General features: G+C 39.4%; 1 protein-coding gene across 7 annotated transcripts in view; it reads right to left on the bottom strand.

Moving 5' to 3' along the window:
* The window catches only part of NAV2 (neuron navigator 2), a 355,390-nt gene that overhangs the window by 171,089 nt on the left and 161,950 nt on the right, over nucleotides 1-22,351 (bottom strand). For 4 of the 7 annotated variants that reach the window (XM_029059803.2, XM_029059804.2, XM_029059806.2 and 1 more), the window contains exons 1-2: nucleotides 4,160-5,248; nucleotides 1,986-2,098 (exon numbers count right to left, since the gene is read on the bottom strand). In XM_029059803.2, coding sequence (XP_028915636.1) covers nucleotides 1,986-2,098; nucleotides 4,160-5,226 — 1,180 coding nt within the window. In that variant the 5' untranslated portion in view covers nucleotides 5,227-5,248. Of the gene's footprint in view, nucleotides 1-1,985; nucleotides 2,099-4,159; nucleotides 5,262-22,351 lie in introns of those variants that run through there. The other 3 variants (XM_007658581.3, XM_001505596.5, XM_029059807.2) reach the window with 1 other exon arrangement.

The raw sequence follows: 22,351 nt of genomic DNA, 5'->3' as shown, positions 1-22,351 counted from the left end.
TGGAAGTAGTTAGAGGCACTCTGTCAGTCTGATCACTGGATCAGATTGATTTAGAATATCTTCTGGCTCTTGCTTTTGGCTTCATAGATTTGTTTTGCTACACTCAGCAACCTTGATACAGTTCCACTCACCTCTGTGGGACATACATTTGATATGTCTTTGGGTATAAAAAGGGAACATGCCTCTCATGTGCACACCCACAGAAAATATTCCTGGGAATGCATGTGGATATCTGAACTCCTGATGCTTATCTTCCCTGCTGGTCCCTACCCTTTTGCTGTGCATGCACATGTATGAAAACCAAGCCACAGCCTATAGAGGGAATTTGATCCAAAAATGAATTCCAAATGTGGGGTGGGGGATGCGACTTCGAGTTGACCTACAGAGGAAACCTTGGCAGAACTGCAAACACTGACAAGCTAAGATCCAGGAAGGAGGCTTATATATATGTAAAGCAGCTGACTGAAATCAAGAGGGGAAAACAAAGAAGATGGGGGAGGGAGAACAACTCCTTTTCTTTACACGGATAAATATAAACATCAGATAGGGGAAACCCACTGTGATGGGTTCTGTTCCTAGTTTACCCCCAAATCAAATATTGGTTGAAACACTAGAGGGCAGAACTCTTTTCTTTATCTCTCCATATTCTGGGCATCCTCTACTGGCACATGACCCACACTGTCCAAATGGGCAATTACAGATGTGAATACTTTTTTTTGTATGCTTGTTTTTGCTTTATGATATTTTTTAAGTGTTTATTATGTGTCAAGCACTGTTCTAAGCACTGGGGTAGATACAGGTTTAACAAGTTGGACACAGTTCCTGTTCCACATGGTGCTCATGGTCTAAACTGGAGGGAGGAGGATTTAATCCCCATTTTACAGGCGAGGTAATTGAAGCACAGAGAAGTTATGTGAGTTGTCCAGGGTCACACAAGAAAACAGTTGGTAGAGGCAGGATTAGAACCCAGTTCCTCTGACTCCCAGACCTGTGCTCTTTCCAATAGACGGTGCAGCTTCCCACTGTTTTATCCATGGGTAGCTCCATCCCTGCTCGCAGTTAATTTGGGTGCCACTGGCTTTTGCATCAAGGTTAGGCTGCACATTGCCCCTGGTTTTATTGGGTTTCTTCCAAAGAGCAACCAACAGTTTTTGTTTTAAAGTAGAAATCTGAGACAGAAAACACTCTATGCATCTGAGTCTCCATATGAAAATCAATTTAAACCCAATCCAGAAATAACCCAATTAGTAAAGATATTTATTAAAATTACTTGCATAAGTTGTGATTTTCTTAATTTCTCACTTAATATTAAATATAACTCATAATATGTAATTGTGACATCACTGAAAGACTTTAGATTTCTCAGGACCTTTGATTAAGCAGCCAAGAAGCTTATTTTCTTTCATTGTATCACTTTAATAGCTGCCAAAGTAGAAAGACATGGGATAGTAAGTTTCCTAGCCCTTTCTAGAAAGACAATGCACACAGATAGTAGCTAGGGAAGTCAAGCCTAAGAATCAACAGTCCCACACCCATAATTGATTGATACTGAAAGTCATTTTTCCACATATTGATGCTTGATCCAAAACCCCCTGGAAATTAAAAATATCCCAATGTTGCTCCCTGAAGCTTGAGTAAAGGAATTTAAATTGATTTGAAATCCTATTAAATGAACAGGAAGGGACAAAATGCTAAAGCTTAGCATTTCAATCCATCTCATTTCCACTGGAGAAGAAGAAAACAAAATGCTAAATCTCATCCACCAATTTAACTAGTAGTGATAGCGTTTTATTAAGCATTTAATGTGTGCAGAATACTATTCTAAACACTAAGAATTAGTATACAAGTGGGAATTAGAGACGGATGCTGTCCCTAGAGGGTACAGACACTAAATTGTTTCCCTTTCCCTTCCCCCAATGAAAAATAAATTTTATCTCTTGCACCATCACTGACACACTGGTCACCAACCACATCCCTAGACTTACCAGGAAGATCTTCTAGGCCAGACTGTCCACTTTTAGTGTAAATGACAGGCTCCAGGTTCATTCCAACTGTACTGGACTCTGCTGTTATGTTCCCTTCATTGTCTGCCTGTGACCTGAGAAATGAATCAAAACAAACTTGCATCAGAAGACCCAAGTAGTCACTCCACAGAAATATTCAACCTTTTCTTTCCCTATATTCTCCAGTGTCCTTGCCATCCTCTCTGGCGAACGTCTATGTCGAAGAGTCCCGCAGACTGCTTTACACAATTAATAAATCATGTGATAACCATTCTATAAAGTGAATCAACCACTGAACTGTAAGAGATTAAATATTCAGAGCCCAAATGAAGAATCCACAATTTGTCACACAAAGCTCCTTAAGAGCTTCTTTGAGTTTTGAGCAGGGCATCAGCCAAATTAGCTACATCAATGCTGTCAACATCCAAAATCAACTTCCAAAAAATCAGTAGCATGAGAAAGGAAATCAAGAGTACATGATTGCCACTATTTGTCCAGTGGGAAGAGGGTTGCTCTGGGAATCTGGACAGGTGGGTTCTGGTCCCAGGTCTGTTTGCTGGGATAATGCCATCCATGGTGAAAACTTCTGACCAAAGAACCAGCTGCATTATGCAAGATGTATGGGCCCACCGGGAATTCTGAAAAAAATTCAGGCTAACAGGGGGCAACAAAGATTGCAGTAACCTTTTTTTTAATTTTTATGGTATTTGTTATATGCTTACTATGAGCCAGGTATTTTGCTAAGCACTGGGGTAGATACAAGCTAATCAGTTTGGATGCAGTCCCTGTCTCACATGGGGCTCACAGTCTTAATCCCCATTTTACAGATGAGGTAACTGAAGAACAGAGAAGTGAAAGTACTTGCCCAAAGTCACCCAGCACACAAGTGGCAGAGGTGAGATTAGAACCCAGGCCCCTCCTCTATCCATCAGGCCACATTGCTTCTCATTTTCTGTTCTATTTCCAAGAGGGGCTGGGACTGTTAGAGATGAGAGCGTACAAGCACACTGTGCCAAACCACTAACACTGGTATCACTTCCTTCATATAAGGTCTTAGTCATAAGGTCTCTATACCAAGATCTGTCCATCGTTCACATGTCACATTTGCCAGCATCCTAAATGTCTCTTACATTTCACCAATAGGATTATTGTTACATGTGTCAAATTATCTGCTGCCTAGCCTTCTGTTTCAGAGTCCAAATACTGAGACTGCAAAGATTTGAGCATTTTTTTAAAAGTATCTATTCCCAAACAGGTGGTTCCTTGATTTTTTTCATGATATTTGAGATTAACATTTGCTATTTCAAATGTAAAGACTATTTTCTTTCACTTGAGCCCTTTACAGATGTGTCTTATGGAAGTTTTGAATTGAAGATGGGGTGGGGAACTCAATGATACAAGGTAGGAAGAATTTTTTCTCCCTTCTGATGATTATCTTATTTCATTAAGTTTCTTCATTTGTTCCTAATAAAAAGAATACATATCTAACCTTATACTACTTGGGCAAAAAAATATTTTAGGGAGATACAGATATTGTCCCTGTAAATTGAATTCTCAATTTAAATGAAAATATAAATATATTTAAACTCCGTATCAGTTGTTGGCAAAGATGGAGAATTTTAGTGTTTTACAACTCAAATATGTATATATTGCCCCAAGACTATTTCAGTGTATTATTAGGCTTATAAAATTTTTATGGGTAGCAGTGCAGCTGCTTTAATGCTTCACAGGATATTTGTATTCAAAATAGTCCACATAGATAAGCCCTGAGTCATTAATTGAGCATTTGTAGTTCTCTTAGTTTGTCTTTCCTGAGTAGACTGAGTTAATGAAGAAATGGCAATCTCATGGCTAATAAGTCTTGTCTTGTCAGGGGATGTGGAACTAAAGAGAATTGGACCAAACGGACGCCTGATTAATTTTACCACTTTCCCTTCAGTCAGTCTTTCCAGTCCATTGTCACAGAATCAAATCCCACCATCTTCCCTGTGATGTAGCAGAAAAAGGTACAGTGCTTGGAGTGAGAAGGTCTCCAATTTGTTTTTTTTCCTTTCTGAAAAAGGTTCTTTCATTCCCACCCTGAGTCAAGTCCAAGAAATCAATCTCTCTTCAGAAAGGCCAAGCTCAAGAAAGCATAGGGGGTGAGTGACTCCTACCTGTACATGAAAGGAGCTACTGTGGCAGTGTTGGGGTGGTTGTATTGCTGTTGGGGCTGAGGTAGCTGGACACTGACAGTATTACTTCCCGTTGTCTGGGTGGTACTAGCTGGCCCGTTGACAGGCTGGCTGCTGCTGCTGCTGCTCAAGGTCGCTGATCCTGCAATTCCTTTGCCTTCTGAGGAGGCTAAGCTGGAGGAGGAACTGGAATGTTTGCTGCCCAACTGGGACTTCTGATGGGAGAGCCCTGAGCTGGGTTTCCCACTTCGGATTTTCTCCCCTTCCTTGCAGGAAGCTGGGGCACTTGAGGATTTTCCAGGGGTGGTTTTCATTCCTGGTTTTGGTATTCCACTGTGGGAAGGGGCCGGGGCCTCCTTCTTGGCACTGTTCAGCTTTCCGCCTTTGGGGATAAAGCTTGCAATCTTGGAGGACTTTTTTGGCATCTCTGTGATAGCTGCTGTGGTTGGTTCTTCTTTTGGTTCCTCTTTTATGTCTGGTTTCTCTGTGACAGATGCTCTCTTGGAGACATCCTTGCTCTTTTCCTTTTCCTTCTCCCGCTGCTTGTCCTTGTCTTTCTCATTGCCCTTTGGGGAGGTTTTCTTGTTGGTCAGTGCCCGGCTGAATGTTCTTTGGGCAATTCCCTTGAGTGCAATCTTGGGGCTGTTGGAAGCCGGTCCAGTGGCGCTGGTGGTCCGTTGGGCAGCCTCCATCTCTTCGCTTTCCTCAAAGCTAGGGAGAGTGTCCAGCCTTTCACAGCTTGGGTCCCGGGACCCCAGGGACTCCCCCGTCTTTGATCCACCCTTGCTGTTGAAGAGTTTCAATTTCTCTAGCATTGATTTCTGATTATTGGAGGTGGCTTTTATGGTCTCCGGAGATGGCTTTGGTGACTCTGACATGGGCTGCTTCACAGATAGCATGGAAGATGTGGCAGTGTGCTTCGCACTCAGAGACTTGCTCCGCCAAGGTTTAGGGGCAGTTCCAGGCTGGGGAATGGCTGATGAGCTTCCGCCACCAATGGAATTAGTGCTGCTGCTGCTTTGAAATGAGATGGGAGCATTTTCATTCATTCCTGGGGGAGAGGAGACTGGGCTTTCCAATGACTCTGAAGAAATGGAAAACAATTCATTGTCACATTGAGTGTGAGAATCTTTCCAAAGGGACCCTACTCAGTAATAAACAAGGGACACTTCAGAACCTATATTCATTCACATCCTCTTTACAGAGTGTCACTCCCAGTGAATTCTAAGATCGCTAATTCATTGGGTAAGGGTAGGTGGAGAGGAAGGAATGACCACAGAAAGTCAGTGAGATCCACCAAAATTAACCCATCTTCTTATAGAGCTAAAAGGTTTAAAGCCACAGGATTCAGGCACATACATATATATCTACACACACATATGTGCATAAATTGATACCTCATACATTTTAAGAGTCATAGGTATGCATGGTTTCAACATGAACAACAAAACATGAAAGTACTCATCAAGGAAAGGCTCATACTTGGCTTTGAGTGCATCCTTCAGTCAAGATCCTTTTCTCTAAAATGTTTCAAATGTTGATTCAACAAAGCAGGCATTATCCTAGCTAGAGTTATTTCCAACTTGATATCCATAAGATACAGAGAATATCCAATTCTGCTGAAAATAGAACTGCAATCCTCTCATTTATTCAGCAAACTGAAATGATACATTGCTATCTCATAAGTGAATCCAGCTGTAAGAGGAGTTAGTGGCAGCAACTGCCGAAATCCTGAGCCCAAACCTCCAGTTTACTTAGTTTCTATCAAACACGCATGGACACAAACACACACAACACCACACATCCCAAAGGAGGTTCTCAACTTCATGAAGGCAACCAGACACCTAAAGAGAAGGCTCAGAAAAAGAACACACTGAATACTTACCTTGCAGTGGCCACTTTCTCCTGTGAAGTTCTTCTAGGAAAACTTTCGTTTCTGGAGACGCAGAGCTCCCAATTATCACAAATGTTTTCAGTTAAACTGCTCATGTTTCTAATTAACTTTTGTCATCCGCAACTGTTCAACTGCCCAGCAGCCTGCTGGGGATTAACGTCTTTTTTTTCCCTACCTATGTTTCACTGCCCTCTAGCAACAAAGTAAACTGTATGTAGAGCTGCTTTTTATAATTCAAAAATAAACGGCAGTTGAGCGCTTATGCTTATTCAGAGGCAAGAACAGCCCCGTGAATCCCAGCACTGTAAATCAGGCAGCCCTGTAACTACATAGGAACTGTTTTACTTCAGTTTCAGCTGCTCAGGGAAGATATGTCCCCGTTAACCTCCCTTGTGTGATCCAAACCAGACCTCCTGATGTTTTAAAACACATACATCTTCCTGACTTACTGGCAGTTTGAATTTCTAGGGGAGGGTGTTGGACATTGTTTTATAATAAACTCTTGGGCATTTCACATACTTGCATGTATTCACTTGGAAAATCCAAAAGCGGTTGATCGGTTTGAAAGAGAAATCATTACTAAATGGAAAGAGCCAGAAGATGTAACACAGTTTCTTAAAGCCTTGTGCTTATAACTATTACTGGTTTTTCATACAAGAGACATTTTTTAACATAGATAACCAAGTATTTTACAGATTTGAATAACTGAATCACACAACATTCCTTTAAAGGTAGAAATGTATCATTTTTAAGGTTCAAAAAAATGCTATTTATTCAGATCACTAGGCAACTTACTATAGTGACAGAATCTAAAGGAGAAACCCTGATCCCTTTTCAAGTTAAACGCTCCCTTCCTTCTGAAGGGGTTTGCCTTCAGCTACTTTTATGATTGGCTAGAGTTAGTGGCAGAAGGAAGATTCTTTCTGTTTACCCTTGAGCTACCAAATGTAGCATTAAATATATACTGTGTATTCAAGACTTTCAAGTCATTGGCAAGTAAAGTCCTATTATGTCCAAGGATAAAAGGAGTGCTCTGATCTGTAACTCACTACAGTTCAGATGGTGATCCCTAGACTACATTCTAGCAGGGCACTAGTACTGAGAAGGACCAAGTGGAAGCTTGTTTTAGAAAACAACTGGTGCTTGGTTCTCCATGCCTGTGATGGAGGTGATCACTCTCTCTGATTTTGGTCCTGTGATTTTGGTTCAGAGGATTATGCTGTCTGCACCTGATTACGTTTTCAAGTCAAGGTAACAGGCATTCTTCATTTCAGTTCCATCCCCAACAAAAATCATCTTGTGATAGCCAACAAGATGGAAAAAGAAAAGAGAAAATTAGTGATATCCAGGGGCAGATATGATGCCTCCAGTTCTGCCTAAGAGAATTGGGTCCACTGAAGAATGGAAGCTGACTTGTACTACCCTTGATCGATCAATCACTCATATATACTGAGAGCTTACTATATTCAGAGCACTGTACTAAGTGCTTGGGAGAGTATAATACAACAGAATTTGTGGAGATGTTCTCTGCCCATAATGAGCTTACAAGTCTACAGTCTTGACTAAGCCTTAGGTGGAATAGATGACAGGCCAATCATCAAAGCTTAACAGACAGTTGAAAATCAGCAGGAAATCTGTCATCAGTGAATGAAGATACAGAGATCACTTCATACAGAAGGAAATGGGGTAATTGTTGCAGTGGGCTACTACTACTAATTAATAATAATAGTAATGATAATTAATAATAATTATCATTATTATGGGATTTGTTATTTTGCGCTTACTATGTGCCAGGCACTGTATTAAGCAGTGGAGTGGGATACAAGAAAATCAGTTTGGACACAGTCTCTGTCCCATGTGGGGCGCACAGTCTCAATCCTCATTTTACAGATGAAGGAACTGAGGCCCAGAGAAGTGAAATGACTTGTCCAGGGTCACACACAGACATGTGGCAGTTGAGATTAGAACTCATGACTCTCAGGCCTGTGCTTTATTCACTATGCCATGCTGCTGCTACTAAAAAAAGTACAGTGATCCTAACCTCTGCTGTGGAAAATGATACCCAATCATATTCTCCTACATCTAGTGAGAATGGAGAGGGGTCATTTGGCAAATAATAATGGTTGTGGTATTTATTAAGTTCTTACTGTGTGTCAAGCACTGTACCAAGGGCCGAGATAGGTAAAAGATAATAAGGTTATATACAGTCCCTGTCCCACATGCGCTCACAGCTAAGTGGGTGGGAGAACAGATATTTAATCTTCATTTAACAGATGAGGAAACACAGGACCAGAGAAAAGTTAAGTGACTAGCCCAAGGTTACACAGTAGGCAAGTGGCAAAATGGAAATTAGAACCCAAATCCTCTGACTCCCAGGTCCGTCCTCTTTCCACAAGGTCACAATGCTGAGTACAACAGTAATAAAAGAAATAGCAGCAGCAGCAAGACAATTTATTAAATGTCCACTTCGTGCAGTGCATTGTACTATATGCTTGGGAATAAAGAAGTGACACATTGCCTGTCCACAAGAAACTTACACTCTAATAAGAGAAAGGTCACTTCAGAAAGAAAGTGCATCAACCACAAAGTTCAAGAAACCAAAGCAATGATTCCTAGATCAAATACAAATGTTTCTCAACAGTACAGCCAAGAATGCCTTGGCTGCAGGGAAGTCTTACTGGGCTGCAGGAAAGTTTTCCCTAACTACTTATTGTGAACTCTTCCTTTGGCAACTCAAAGGTCCTCCTCTTCACTTTGGAAAATAAACACAAAAGATTTCCAACCTGCGCCTTTTTATTCTTGCCAGTCTGTTCTCTCAAATCACTTTTATCTTTTATGATTATAATACTCAAAAAATGTTCAGCTATAGTTTTGTTGCAGGTGTAAGACCTGGGGCGCATTTGAGTGAGACCAACCAAGCAGTAAATAAAAGACTCAACACACCAGAAAAACCAGTTATGTATGATCTCAGACTGATTAGCAATGAATCCCCAGAAATAGCACTGTTACAAGAAAGGAATAGGAGAGTTTTGGTGCACTGATCCTGAAGAAAGAATTAGTTATTTCAATTAAGTGCACAAGGCAACATCCTGCAAGAAATAGGCTCAAATTGGTAAGGATTCATCTTAACCAAGTTGCTTACTGGGTTTCTCAAAGACTGACAATTTAGGAAAGATGGATGAGGTCAGCTAGAACTCTGCAAAGAGATAGAAGATAATAGGTAACAAAATGAACAAAATCAGCAGTCTCAGTTACTTGCCAAACACAGACTGTTGCTCACTCTAAGTAAATAGGCTGATGACTATTCCAAAGCTGTTTCCAAGCACAAAGTCCTTATAACATTGTATATTTTGAAGAGAAGCAGAAGATTAAAGAAATCAGTTGACAAAAAACCTTTAAGTAGTTTTGAAAATTTAGCCCAGGTTTAGCATCATGTGTAACTTATTCTTTTGGACCCAGGAAGGGATGTAAGCTGCCCTATTTGAAGAACATAGCTATTTATGGGGTGCACCGATGTACCACTGGCATAATCGGCTCATCTCTAGCTAAATGGGGTATCATGGCTATGCTAAGTTCATAATAATAATGATGGCATTTGTTAAGCACTTACTATGTGCCAGACACTGTTCTAATCACTGGGGTAGACACAAGATAATTGGGTTGGACACAGTCCCTGTCCCAACCGGGGCTCACAGTCTTAAATTCCCATTTTACAAATGAGAGAACCGAGGCACAGAGAAGTTAAGTTTAAGTGACTTGCCCAAGGTCACACAGCAGGCAAGTGGTGGAGCTAGAATTAGAACTCATGGTCTTCTGACTTCCAAGGCTGTGCTCTATCCACTAGGTCACGCTGCTTCATGTGTTCAATGAGACGCATACACACTATTTTCCATCCCACTCAAATGCTTAGACTATATGCCCTAATCAAAGAATGCAATACAATCCAGGCACACAGTTTCCATATTTTTCAGCCAAGTGTGGTAGATTTCATACTATGGCCTAAAATGTCTACAGTGGTTTAAAGTCAACTTTTCTATGTCCACTTCCCATGTATACATGCCTCTTTGAGACACTGGGAGTCTGGTAGGTTGTGATCCACCAGCATTCTGTTTCAGTCTACCGGTTTATCTATGATGAGTTTACAAGCAGAAAGAGGCCATCTTCCACTTAAAAAAAAGGTCTCTTTGAAAGAGACTTGGGTCGTTTCACCTAGTAGAAAGACCTCGGGGCTGGGACTCAGGGGACCTATGTCTTAATCCCAACTTTCTTTTTAATGGTATTTGCCAGGTACTCTACTAAGCACTGGGGTAGATAAAAGTTAATTAGGCTGGACACGGTCCACATCCTATATGGAGCTTCCAAATTAATCCCCATTTTACAGACAACAGAGGCATAGAGAGGTTAAGTGACTTGCTCAAGGTCACACAACAAATGGCAAAGCTGAAATTAGATCTCAGACCCTTCTGACTCTCAGGCCCATGCTCTATCCATCATGCCACCTTGCTTCTCCAACTCTGTCTTTCACATGCTGTGTGACCTAGGGAAAGTCATTTATTCTCTATAGGTTTCGGTTTCCTCATCTGTACAAGGGAGATAACATACTAGCTCTCTCGATCTCTTAGACTGTTAGACCTTTGTGGGACAGGGACTGCATCTGATCTAATCATAGCCCGGTGTTTGGCACATAAATTCTTAATAAATTCCATGATTATTATTATTAATAGCTATAATAATCTATTGTCTACAACAGGACGACCTAGTTAGAGCTACCATTTCCTATCCTTGTTTGATGCCTGAGATAACCAAAATACAGGAAGCACATTGTTTTCTCCTGCTTAAAGTTTGAACTTTGAACTGCAGAATTTCCACCTGGCAAATTAGCCTCTAAGATTCCCTGGCTGATTCCAGTCACAAATAATGACATGAGAGCAACATCGGTGTGAAAGACAGCTCATCTTAAAAGAAGGGAACCATTAAAGGTTAGCTAGGCACTGGTTCCCAGAACTGGGACTCTTAAAAGTTTTTGATCCATTTGATGAGGATTGGATCATGCATCTAGGATAGATGTGAAACAGGCAGCTTCCTCTTAATACTATGCCACTCTCTTGTGCCTGAGGTACAAGAACTTAAGTTAATTCTTCCTGGTCAACTCTGATCAGTACTCAATGAAAGAACTCAACTTCTGCTTTATTCAGCTGGCAAAACATGACTAACATCATATTTAGGCCAGAAGTTCTTATTTGGGGCTGATTTCTCTTCCACTGGAGAACTGCCACTCTGGATCCTACAGGAATTTATTATGTAAGAGGTTGTATATGCCTTCCTGGTCTTGGATGAGAGAAATCAGTTTTGTGAAATCATCTGTTTACAAATATAATTGACTGAATCAAGCCCAGTCAAGATGTAGGCTGAACCTTTAGTGCTATTTTATAAAATATTCTTTCCTTCACTTTTCTCTTTCTCAAATTCATCCCTTTGCTTGGTTTTAATAATGGGTCTTGTCTTTGCAAGAGATTTATTCTAACAACATTTCTGTTTCCTAAGAAGCTGATGCCCAGCCTAAAAAAACCAAGGGTGTGAAGGAAAATGTTCCATTTGAAGAGATACAGAGACAGGCTGCCTTTGATGAAGACTTTCCAGGGTTTTTATGATAGATTCACTAATCCTCCTTTCTTTCTTCAGGAGCCTACTTTAACTTTTACTTTTGGTTAAATGACAATAACCAAAATGCATTCTAAATGAAACTGCAACTAGGTCAGATAAAGACTCACTTCTTCCTCTCCCTTTCCAAAGGCAAACGTTGGTACAGAGTTTATTTTATTCCCAGCATTTCAGTTACAAAGATGTTGGTGGTCTGGTCAAAAAGCCAACAGGCACTACAAAATAAAATAGCATGCACAGACTGATTCGTGCTCCTGAAGGGAGTAAATATTGCTTTATACTTTTCCTCCGGGAGGGGAAAGCCAGACCCACAGAAGTGTCCAGGATAAAAATTCCACTACACCCTTCTGCGAGCACAAATGATGACAGAGACTGGAGAAAAGAGTACACCATTTCCAAAAATTTGTCAAATTGTCAATCTCACCCCTCCCAATTTGTTTCCATAATTGAAATCAGTTTGAAAAACAAATAGAGTTAATAAAAAAGGGTTGAGCTAAGCTGCTTTCATTATGTCTTCCTATTAACCAGGTCACTCCTTTTACCATTAGCCTTTTACTCAAGACAATTGAGGTGTGGGACTCGGTAAATCACAGACATGGGAAACTGCTGTGATGCCATAAAACAAACAGTGTAAAGGGGCTCCCCATCCTGCTGGGAGAGGCTAGTGACATTATCCTTAATGACTTTGACAGGGAACTTAAGGGTAAAGAAGTGAAAGTGATATAAAGCCTAAAGCAATGTCAAGGGTATTGAACAACTGGAGAGGGAGGGCACAGAATGGGAGACACATAAGGTGCTGAAGGGTCCCAGATTGAGAAGTACATAAAGTTGTTGGGGGTTTCTAACCTCTCACAGGTTAGAAATATGGGAACCAGCCTGTCCTGATCCTTGACTATGAAAGTCCAGCCTATGAAGCAGCAGGGCCTAGTGGAAAAACCATAAACCTGAGAGTCAGGAGACCTGGGTTCTAGTAATCTTGATTCTGCCCATAACCAACTTATGTAGAGCAAGAACACAAATGTGCTGCACAATATGTTGCATGCCTGTCCCCTCTCATTTATTGCACTCCAGCCTCAAGGGGAATTCAACTGGCAGGGATGAGAGACTGTAGATGATGCTACATAAGCCTGCCTACTGGACACTATAATTAGTTCCTCAGCACGGCTTCTCAGTCCTGAAGTCTTAGGACCAGGGTTCATCTGCCATTCCTGACAAGAGACTCAGTAAAGATGCTATTCCAGTGTGTGCCTCTCCTGTGTCTGATTCTCTTCCCTTGTGGTAAATCGCCAATTTCTGGCTCCTACAAATTGAGGGTGGAAGACTGACAGCAAGTCTCCAATTTGGTTGGTAGAAATTTTGCCGCATTAACCAACAGAAAATGACAACGATACAAATACTCCACCATCATCTTGTGGTTTAAGGAATCTAAACAAACTGGAAGAAGAAAATGCTTTACCCTGACAGATGGCAACCATCCTTCTACTTTTACCCACAAGATAATTCCCAGTTTTCATCTGTGGCTTTTCTCCCCAGAGCGAACTTAGCTCAACATCGAAGGCTGTTGAAATATTTCATATTTTAAATGAAATGAATATTTCTGTACTAGGTAATTGGGGTTGGATGTACCTAAGTAAAATTACTGGTAAGTAATGAGATAATTAAAAAGTAAAGGTTTCTCTGCTGGTGGTTATTATGGAGCTAAAGGAAGAGAGCAAAAACAGTTTCCTAAACAGCTCTCCCTCTATATTTTCAGATAAAGTAATTCCACAGAAATTGCCATATAAACTACATTAAGAACTCCAGGAATTGGTGAACTTAGCCAAGTGTGACTTTCTGAAAATTTAACTTTATATCAGGATATCAATTTTGTCTAGTATTACAATTTTCATTCTAGAAGAGCTATCTTTGAAAGCAGAATAATGTACATTGAATCATGTTGGGTGCTTGCTTGCTTGTCTTAAATCCTCCCATTTGGCTTATTAAGATAATGAACTTGATCATACATAGCTGATCAAATATAATTGTTAAATGAAGAGGCTTTCAACTTCAAAAACTTTGGGTCTTTTCCTATCTAGTATTCTTGCCCCCACCTCCCCATATCTCCAGCAAATTATATTTATTTTTACTGAAAATTGTTTCAGTAGCTTTTTCTCTGACACCCAAATCTATAGGTTTTAAGAGTACCCATTTTTTTAAATTATTTCTCAATCTAACACCAAATATGGTGTTCTCTGTTTCTCATCTGTAAATTGGGGATTAAGACTGTGAGCCCAATTTGGGACATGGACTGTGTCCTATATGACTAGCTTGTATCTACCCACAGTACAGTGCCTGGTAAAAAGTAAGTGCTTAGCAAATACCATTTAAATACATAACAAAGCAAAAACAACACAGAAGGCTAAGTTGCCTCCCTGTTTACTCTTTTCATCTCTAAAAACATGAAAATCAGAGGGAAGGTACTAAAAAATGATTTCCTTCCAGTAGGTAACTACTTTCTGCCTATAGTAGGCTTTATCATCAAGATAAGGATGACATATTATTAAAAAATAGAAGGCAAGTTATTTGAAGTATAAAGGCATGATAGCTGGAAATGGGGTGAGAGCTAAGGCTAAAGATAAATAGTGCTACTCCTTCTGCAGGAACTCAATTAGAGATGGCCAAAATTACCCATAAGAACTCTTAACAATGGTAGGATGATCTGTCTTTATTGCTACTGAGTCTTGGTCAAATTCTCGAGTCCTGGGCTACATGGAGTGGTCTTTTCACTGTCTCTATTTCCCAAAATAAAAGCTACTGGTCATATTAAGCAGCTTTTGCAGACCTGTACCCAATTCACAGAAAGGCATTTTTCTTGACTGTGTTGGTAAAAAAAAAAAAAAAAGATGACCTAACATTCTCTTAACAACAACTTGCACTAAAGATAAAGCTTTGGCTTTTTGAAATTAGGGTTGTGCAAATGTGAGCCCTCTTGAGTTTTTTCTCAACCATTAGAAATCACAGATCCTTGAAAGAACCAGCACAGCACATTTCACCAAGTGATGATTATAGAAAGTTGGCAGCTGAAGTGGCCCATCACACTCTGTTAAGCTTTACAGACTTCACTCCTAATTGCTTTCCACTTAATAATACCTAGAGAAAATTCATATCTTCGTGGCTAAGCCCAATGAAGGCAGAAAATGTTTTTATGGGTGCTAAACAAGCCTTATAGAGAGTCACTTGCCCACAGGTTTATTGCTACCTCAGTTTATTAGTTATAAAATGTTCATTATGGTATATATTTACTTTGAAATGGTCAGACAAAAATCCTTGCATTTCTTTCAGCAAAAGAATTAGTTTCATAGATGACTGAAGATGATTGAAGATGATGCTTCTGTCATCTCACATCTTTTTCTACCTCCTTTTTCTTTAGCTCTTTTTTTACATTATTGTGCTCCACCCCAGACTTGTCTTCCCTCATGCACTGTTAAATGGAAAAAAACCAAAAACATTTTGTTTCACATATGCAAATGTTTTGCATCTGGGTTGACTGCAGTCCTATAAGGAATCTTACGGCATTGTTTACTTTGTTACAATGGGCACATGGTTTGTAAGGTACAAACTGAAATAGAAAAAAGAAAAGTATCAGCACCCTGTACTATTTGAATTTATGCATATCATTTTAAATTTTATTTTTCTGAAAAATTTCCCACAAGAAACATTTGCAGCTCTACAGTAGGCTTTTAGGCTTTTTGGGAATTTTGCTATTTCCAATAGCAGAGGGGAATCCATTAGCATTCTGTAAAGAGTAATAAAGATTAGTGGTTTGTTATTTTTACTACCCATGTTTCCAAATTGGTCAAAGTGGGCTGGAAAACTTTGGCTTATTAATTGAAAGGTCAGACAGAGATTCATTGTCTTATATTTCACCTACTGGACCCTGATGTCGTTATTCACAGACAACAGAGATAATGGAGGATCTCTTCAGTTTAATCATTTGTCTTGAAGTCCTCTGAGGCCCTTAGGATGATTTCATATTTCTAACCACTCCCCTTAGTTCTTAGCTAGTGTCAAGACACCAGACAAGGATGTGTTGTTTGGCCCATTTATTTTTTCAAGCTTCAAAGGTTCACTGAGTCAAGTAAAAGTATAGTCAACACACATTACTCTCATTGTCTTGTCATGAATGGTCAAGACATTTGAATTGCTTGTTGTTTTTGTTTAGTTACTGTCAAATTAAAACGGCTCTTCACATGAATGAAGATAAACAAGGTTACAGTGACCTCAGTTGCCTGCATAATTAGTTGCAGGATGTTCTGAGCAAGTGTGCCCTTTTCACAATCCCAACATCCCAACCCCTTCATTACTTTGTGGGATTTCTCTCACTTGAAAAAAAAAATCATCACTGAAGGTTTGAGCTGACCCAACTCAAGGGGTGAGCCTGAACTCCAACAAATATCGAACTAGGGTTAGGCAGCGACGTCACTCCACAAAAACGTAATCCAAAACATTATGAAGCTGACTTTCGTGGAGGTCTGCTAGTTGTAGTCTGAGTCAACCCAAATTAAACCATTTTTCAGAGGCAGTAATAACATTTACTAAACATCTATTTGGTCTGAATTGGTGCCTGAGGTGTACAAAATAGTGAAGTGACACCTACTCTGCCCTAGAGAAACTTACACTCTAATGGGAGAGACAAACATAAAAAATATTTACAATTAGAATAGTCAAAATTAATACAGTGATCCCACCAATTATTCCAGAGCCTCAGTGATCTCCCATCCTGGGCCATGTGAAATCAGGTGTGGCCTGTGAGGTGCAGAATTTGTTGGCAGGAGCCAAGGTGGAGAGAGGCTTGGAGCAAAAAAACAGAACAAAACAAAAAACTGGATTTATAAGTATTGGTATTGGAAACAGATAAGGGATGGGCCAGCTGAAAAATGGACTATATAATATTGGACTAGACTGTAAGCTCCATGTAGGCAGGGAATGTGTCCATTTATTATTGTATTGTACTCTTCCAAGAGCTTAGTACAGTGCTCTGCACAGAGCAAGCATGCAATAAATATGATTGAATGAATAAATGAAATTGGGCCATCCTGGATCCAAATTCTCAAGCTGTGTTAATATTCCATTTTTAGTGCTCGGCTTGAATCTACCAATAATACATAGTTTTGACTTCAGTCTTCAAATTGGAGATTCCAAAACTGGCTGCATTTTCTAAAGCAATAGAAAACTTAACCCAATTCTATTGCTTCAAATCAAGTTAAGGATAAAAAAACAAACCAAAAAACCCCCAAAAGATGCTTCCAGAGCAAAATCTGATCATCTGAATCCACATATTAATCATGATCAGAATTTTAGGTAAATATCTCTTCTGTTTGAAAACAAAAGAAGATTGGCCATTTGAATTGCTTCCTTGCTTTTTTACACCAAATCCAGCAGGCATGCAGTTCAGTTTCATGTATTGCAGGGATTCCAAAAATGAAAACTCTTTGTACACCACTAGTACTGCCTACAGACAACTGATTAATTTCATTATTCATAATAATAATCATATTTGAGGTATTGAAGTATGTCAAGCACACAACTAAACATGGGGTAGATAAAATTCAAGTAAGACACAGGTCTGATCCATATGGGGCTCACAATCTAAGTAGAGGGAAAACAGGAATTGAAACCTCATTTTAAAGATGAGAAAAATGAGGCACAGAGAGGCCAAGTGACTTGCCCAAGATCACTCAGCCAGCAAGGGTGCAGTTGAGATTAGAATCTAGCTTCTCTGATTCCTAGGCCTATGTTCTTGACACTAGGTATTTTTCCTCTCAAATTGACTGAAAGCCCTAAGGAGCTTCAGGTTTCTTCATGACTTCAAATTTAATCATTCATTCATTCAATCATATTTATTGAGTGCTTACTATGTGCAGAGCACTGTACTAAGCGCTTGGAATGTACAATTCGGCAACAGATAGAGAGAATCCCTGCCCAACTGCGGGCTTAAAGTCTAAATGGGGGAGACAGACAGCAAAGCAAAACAGAACAAAACAAAACAAGACTTCAAGTTATCCTTGACTTCACTCTCTCTCATCCAGCACACATATTAAATCTATCACTAAATACTGTCAGTTCAACCTTCACAACGCTGTTAAAATCTACCCTTTCCTCCACATCCAAACTGCTACCACATTAACCCACACATTTAGCCTATCCCACCTTGATTATCATATCATACCTCACTCTGCTGCCTGAATTTTCTACAGAAATGCTCACTTCATGTTGACCCACTCCTCAAGAACTGACACTTACTGCTCAACTACCTCTGCTTCAAACAGAAACACTCTACCATCAATTTTAAAGCGTTCCATCACCTTGACCCCTACCTCAACTTGCTTTTCTCCTACTTCAACTCAGCCCACACATTTCACTCCTCTAATGTCAATCTACTCACTTTACCTCGATCTCTTCTATCTTGCCATTGACCTCTTGCTCACATTACATCTCTGACCTGGAACTTCCTCCCTTTTCATATCCAACAGAAAATTATTCTCCCCATCTTGAAAGCCTTATTTGAAAGCACATCTCCTTCAAGAGGCCTTCCCTAACTAAGCCCTCATTTATTCTTTTCCCACTCCCTTCTGTGATGTCCTGACTTGTTCCCTTTATTCATTCCCCCCAGCACTTATGTGCATATCCATAATTTATTTATTTATATTAATGTTTGTCTCCCACACTAGACTGTAAGCTCAGGGTAGGCAGGGAATGTGCCTGTTAAATTATGTTGTTGTCTCCCAAACATTTAAGACAGTGCTCTGCACACAGTAAGTGCTCAATAAATAAAATTAATTGATTGAATTTTAAATGGAAGTAAACATCAGTTATTGCTAAGAATTCAGCCTTTATTCGTAATGACAAACAACTGATCTCAGTCAAGAGGTAGAAGCAGCATGGCTTAACAGAAGGTACAGAGACCTGGGAGTCAAAGGACCTGGGTTTTAATCCCAATTCAACCATTTGCTGAGTAATCTTAGGCAAATTCTCTGAACTTCTTTGTGCCTTAGTTTCCTCAACTGTAAAATGGAATGCACTACCAGTATTCCCTCCTTCTTAGATTGTGAGCTCATGTGGGACAGGTACAGTGTCCAACATAATCAACTTTTACCTACTCCAGTCCTTAAAATGGTTTTGACACAGTAAATTCTTAACAAATACCACAGAAAATGACCTAATCTTAAAATGGGGATTAAGACTTTGAGCCTCATATGTGACATAAATTGTGTCCAGTGTTTAGTTCAGTGGACTAATACCATTACAAAAATAAGTGTAGATTTTTCAATCACAATAAAAACAATTTAAACACTGAGAAATACCCTTTCATTGTTTGGGTCACACTGCACAGGGAACATGAGAGGTTGAACAACTGAAATGTATTGCCGTGATTCTAAAGTATTTTTATAGGTAGATTACATGATTCACTCCAGCCAGGACCTTCAGAAAATTCCAGACCTTTATAGGAACCCAACTCTAGCTCCGCAGTGAACCATTTTATCTACATAGATAGGGCTACTGCCGCTAGCCTAAGGGTTTTCCTCAAACATTGGATAGAGGTGCTGCACTTCAGTGGGAGTCAAAATTCTCAGAGGTCAAGTCAACAGGAAAGGAAGCCTCGGATACTTATTCAATAAGAGAGGCTGTGATGGGGAGAGACAGGTCTACTCCTTTAAAAAAGACTGCCAATGGAACTGAATGAGGGGGACAGGAAGCTATTCCCAAACAAAAGATAATAAAAACACAGTTAAAGTGAATAGTTGCTTTCAACAGTATCATTTAATTTTTCTTAAACCATTAAAGGACTGCCAGTGACCATGGCATAATGGTGTAGCTCCATTACCAGGCAGGCAATTGCTTTGGTATGCCAAAGTGTAAGTATTCGATAGATACTTATTATAGTGAATATGATGATGGTGATGGATAAACACTAATAATCACTGCTTCCCAAAATAGACATTCGACATATTCTTATGATTAAGTTAGATCCAATATTAGTTCCCACTGATTTTCTCTGTTCTCTGGAAGAGTTAATCTGAGATCAGAGAGGAGCTCCTTGTTCTGAGGGAACATTAAGGCTGGCTCACACTACATTGTAACTCTAACCTTTGGTATTTGAAAAGTAAGATAAATAGGGAAACTGCAGTTAAAGGCAAATCATCCCTCTCCATTTTCCATGACCCTGACTCTGGAGATAACCCTTCTATTGGAGGTTGGTGGGTTGGGGAAGGGGGTGGAGGTGGGCAGTGGGGGAATGATCAAGTTCAAATTGTGCTCCACAAACCACTATCATTATAATCAATTCCTTCATATCTCAGAACTGAGACTTCTCTGTCATTCTCAGTAGAAGACTATCATTACAATAATCAAAAACCAAAAGCAATATATGAGACAATTGCACAATCACTCTGAAAACCAAATCAAATGAGAAACCCTATGGGTTGCCTGTGGGATTTCAGATCTAGTATCACAGAAGTTAGGGCAAGACGATTCCCATCTACTTCTAACACATAACAAAATAGAAAAAAGGTCAGTTATTTTCTAGCTATGTTTCTGGAATTTCAGAGATTCAAATGAGCTTCTGAATCTTCTTTTCCTTTATTTTCATTACCCATATTGGAGTCAGGCTTGAGAAGCAAAATGAAAAACAAATGAGAGGTATAAACATCTGTTTAACAGAAAGAACATTTTTAAAGGATCTCTATATAACATAGGTTGCTTATGCCATTCCTTTCATTAAACACCCCCTGCTCCCACAAAAAAATAAACAAAATATATTTGACCCAGATCCAAATGTCTTTACAAGCTTTCAATGTAGAAGTGTTTAGGTTAATTTTTAGTCCATATCATCATGTGAGGTTTAGATGCTGCTTGTTCAAATATGTTTAAAATAAGAACACTTGCTTAATGCCACATTTGAGATGTGTTTTTGAAAGCAGAAGAGCACCCAAATTCAAGAGATTCATCTTTGTGTCATCATATTTAATAACTCTAAATCATTAGTGTTTGTGAGAATAAATAAATCAGGGAACAAGGACACTGATCATTTATAATTCCCTACTTTTAAAATTCCTAAAGTTTGCATTATTTAGGCATGGTGCTAATCTTGGTGCTGCTAGGTGAACTAAAAATCACTACCAAACATAGTCATAGTCCCTGAAATTCAGAAAGTAAGAGCCAAAAGAAGTTACTCAAACCCAGTGCAAACTTGACAGAAAAATCACGATCTAATCCCTGTAATCTATCATCCAAATGAATTAGAAGATTTTCAGCTACAAAATTAACATTTTCACTCCCACAATATGCAATTTACTAGATTTTAGTCAGGTTAATCTCTTCATCCTAATAGGGTGCTTACCAGTTTCTCATCTGTCCACAAGCAAACCCAGTTACCCGATCACAATGATAGTCATTTCTTCACCTCAAGTTCTCCATTCCAATTTAACAGACTGTGGCAAATGATTCTGCTCTCTGTTGCTGCTGCGGTTGGGCTCTCCCTGGGATAGATTTTTCCTCTCGACTTCCCCACCCCCACCCAGTTCTCATCCGCTTACACCATTCAGAGAGTTGATACTAGTGAAAGCGTTCCTGAGACTGATTCTGATCTGTACCAATCTGAAAGTGAGGACAGGGGGGTCACTGACTTTTCATGATCCATTTTAAATGCCTCAGATTATTCATTGGGGAATCAGATTAGCACTCTACCACAGGAGGGACCTACATGGGGAAAACTGGAATGAAAGTTCAGTAGGCATTAAATAATGAACATTAAAAATGGAAATGGCAAGAGACTTGGTTGATGTAGGTGGCACATTATTAGAAGGGGAAGGGTGATAAAAACTGTATCAAAAATATGAAACTCGAGTGCTTTAACTATTTTCTTTTAAATAGTTTTCCATAAACACTGGTGAATGGAGAACATTTATACTAGGACAAATTATGTAGTACTTTCATTTCTAAAAGCACAAAACATATCACAGCAACTAAAAGAGTTTTGGAATTTAGAAAACTCCTCCAAAATCAATCAACAGTGAAGCATTTGTAACCATTTGAGTGTCTGTCTTCACAATGGAAAAAAAAAATCATTTTTGCAACATTAGATTAATTGACCACTAACCCTGACAACCTCTTACAAAAATTTGGTTTGCTCACATCAAGGCTGATAAGATAAGGTTATCTCAGTCATTCTTTTAACTTTCCAAATAAGAAATACAATAACCTTAATGGTGATATCTCTGAGTTTTCTACTAAATTATCATAACCAAAAAATTACTCTCCAATCACAAACATTTTAAATAGTGGCAACATCCCCGTATTGTTCATTGTAGCAAGATCTTGCAGCAAATTCAACAAGATGTAACTGCAGAATTCCAATCTCAGGTGCATCCATTTATAGCAGCAAGTTCTGACTTACTCAAACTTCATTTGGTTTCATCTTGTTTGGTTGGTTACCATACTGGTTGTTAATGATGGAAGAGACCAACATCATAATGCAATTGAAACAAACTTACATCACACAGAAAATGGTTGGATTAGGTAGGTAGAGCTTCTTTCTTATTGCCATGGACCTGAGGCTCAGCCCACAAAACAGTGATATT

This window comes from Ornithorhynchus anatinus, chromosome 3, assembly GCF_004115215.2.
Source record: "Ornithorhynchus anatinus isolate Pmale09 chromosome 3, mOrnAna1.pri.v4, whole genome shotgun sequence".
NCBI lineage: Eukaryota > Metazoa > Chordata > Mammalia > Monotremata > Ornithorhynchidae > Ornithorhynchus > Ornithorhynchus anatinus.
This window is presented reverse-complemented; position numbering and strand designations above follow the sequence as displayed.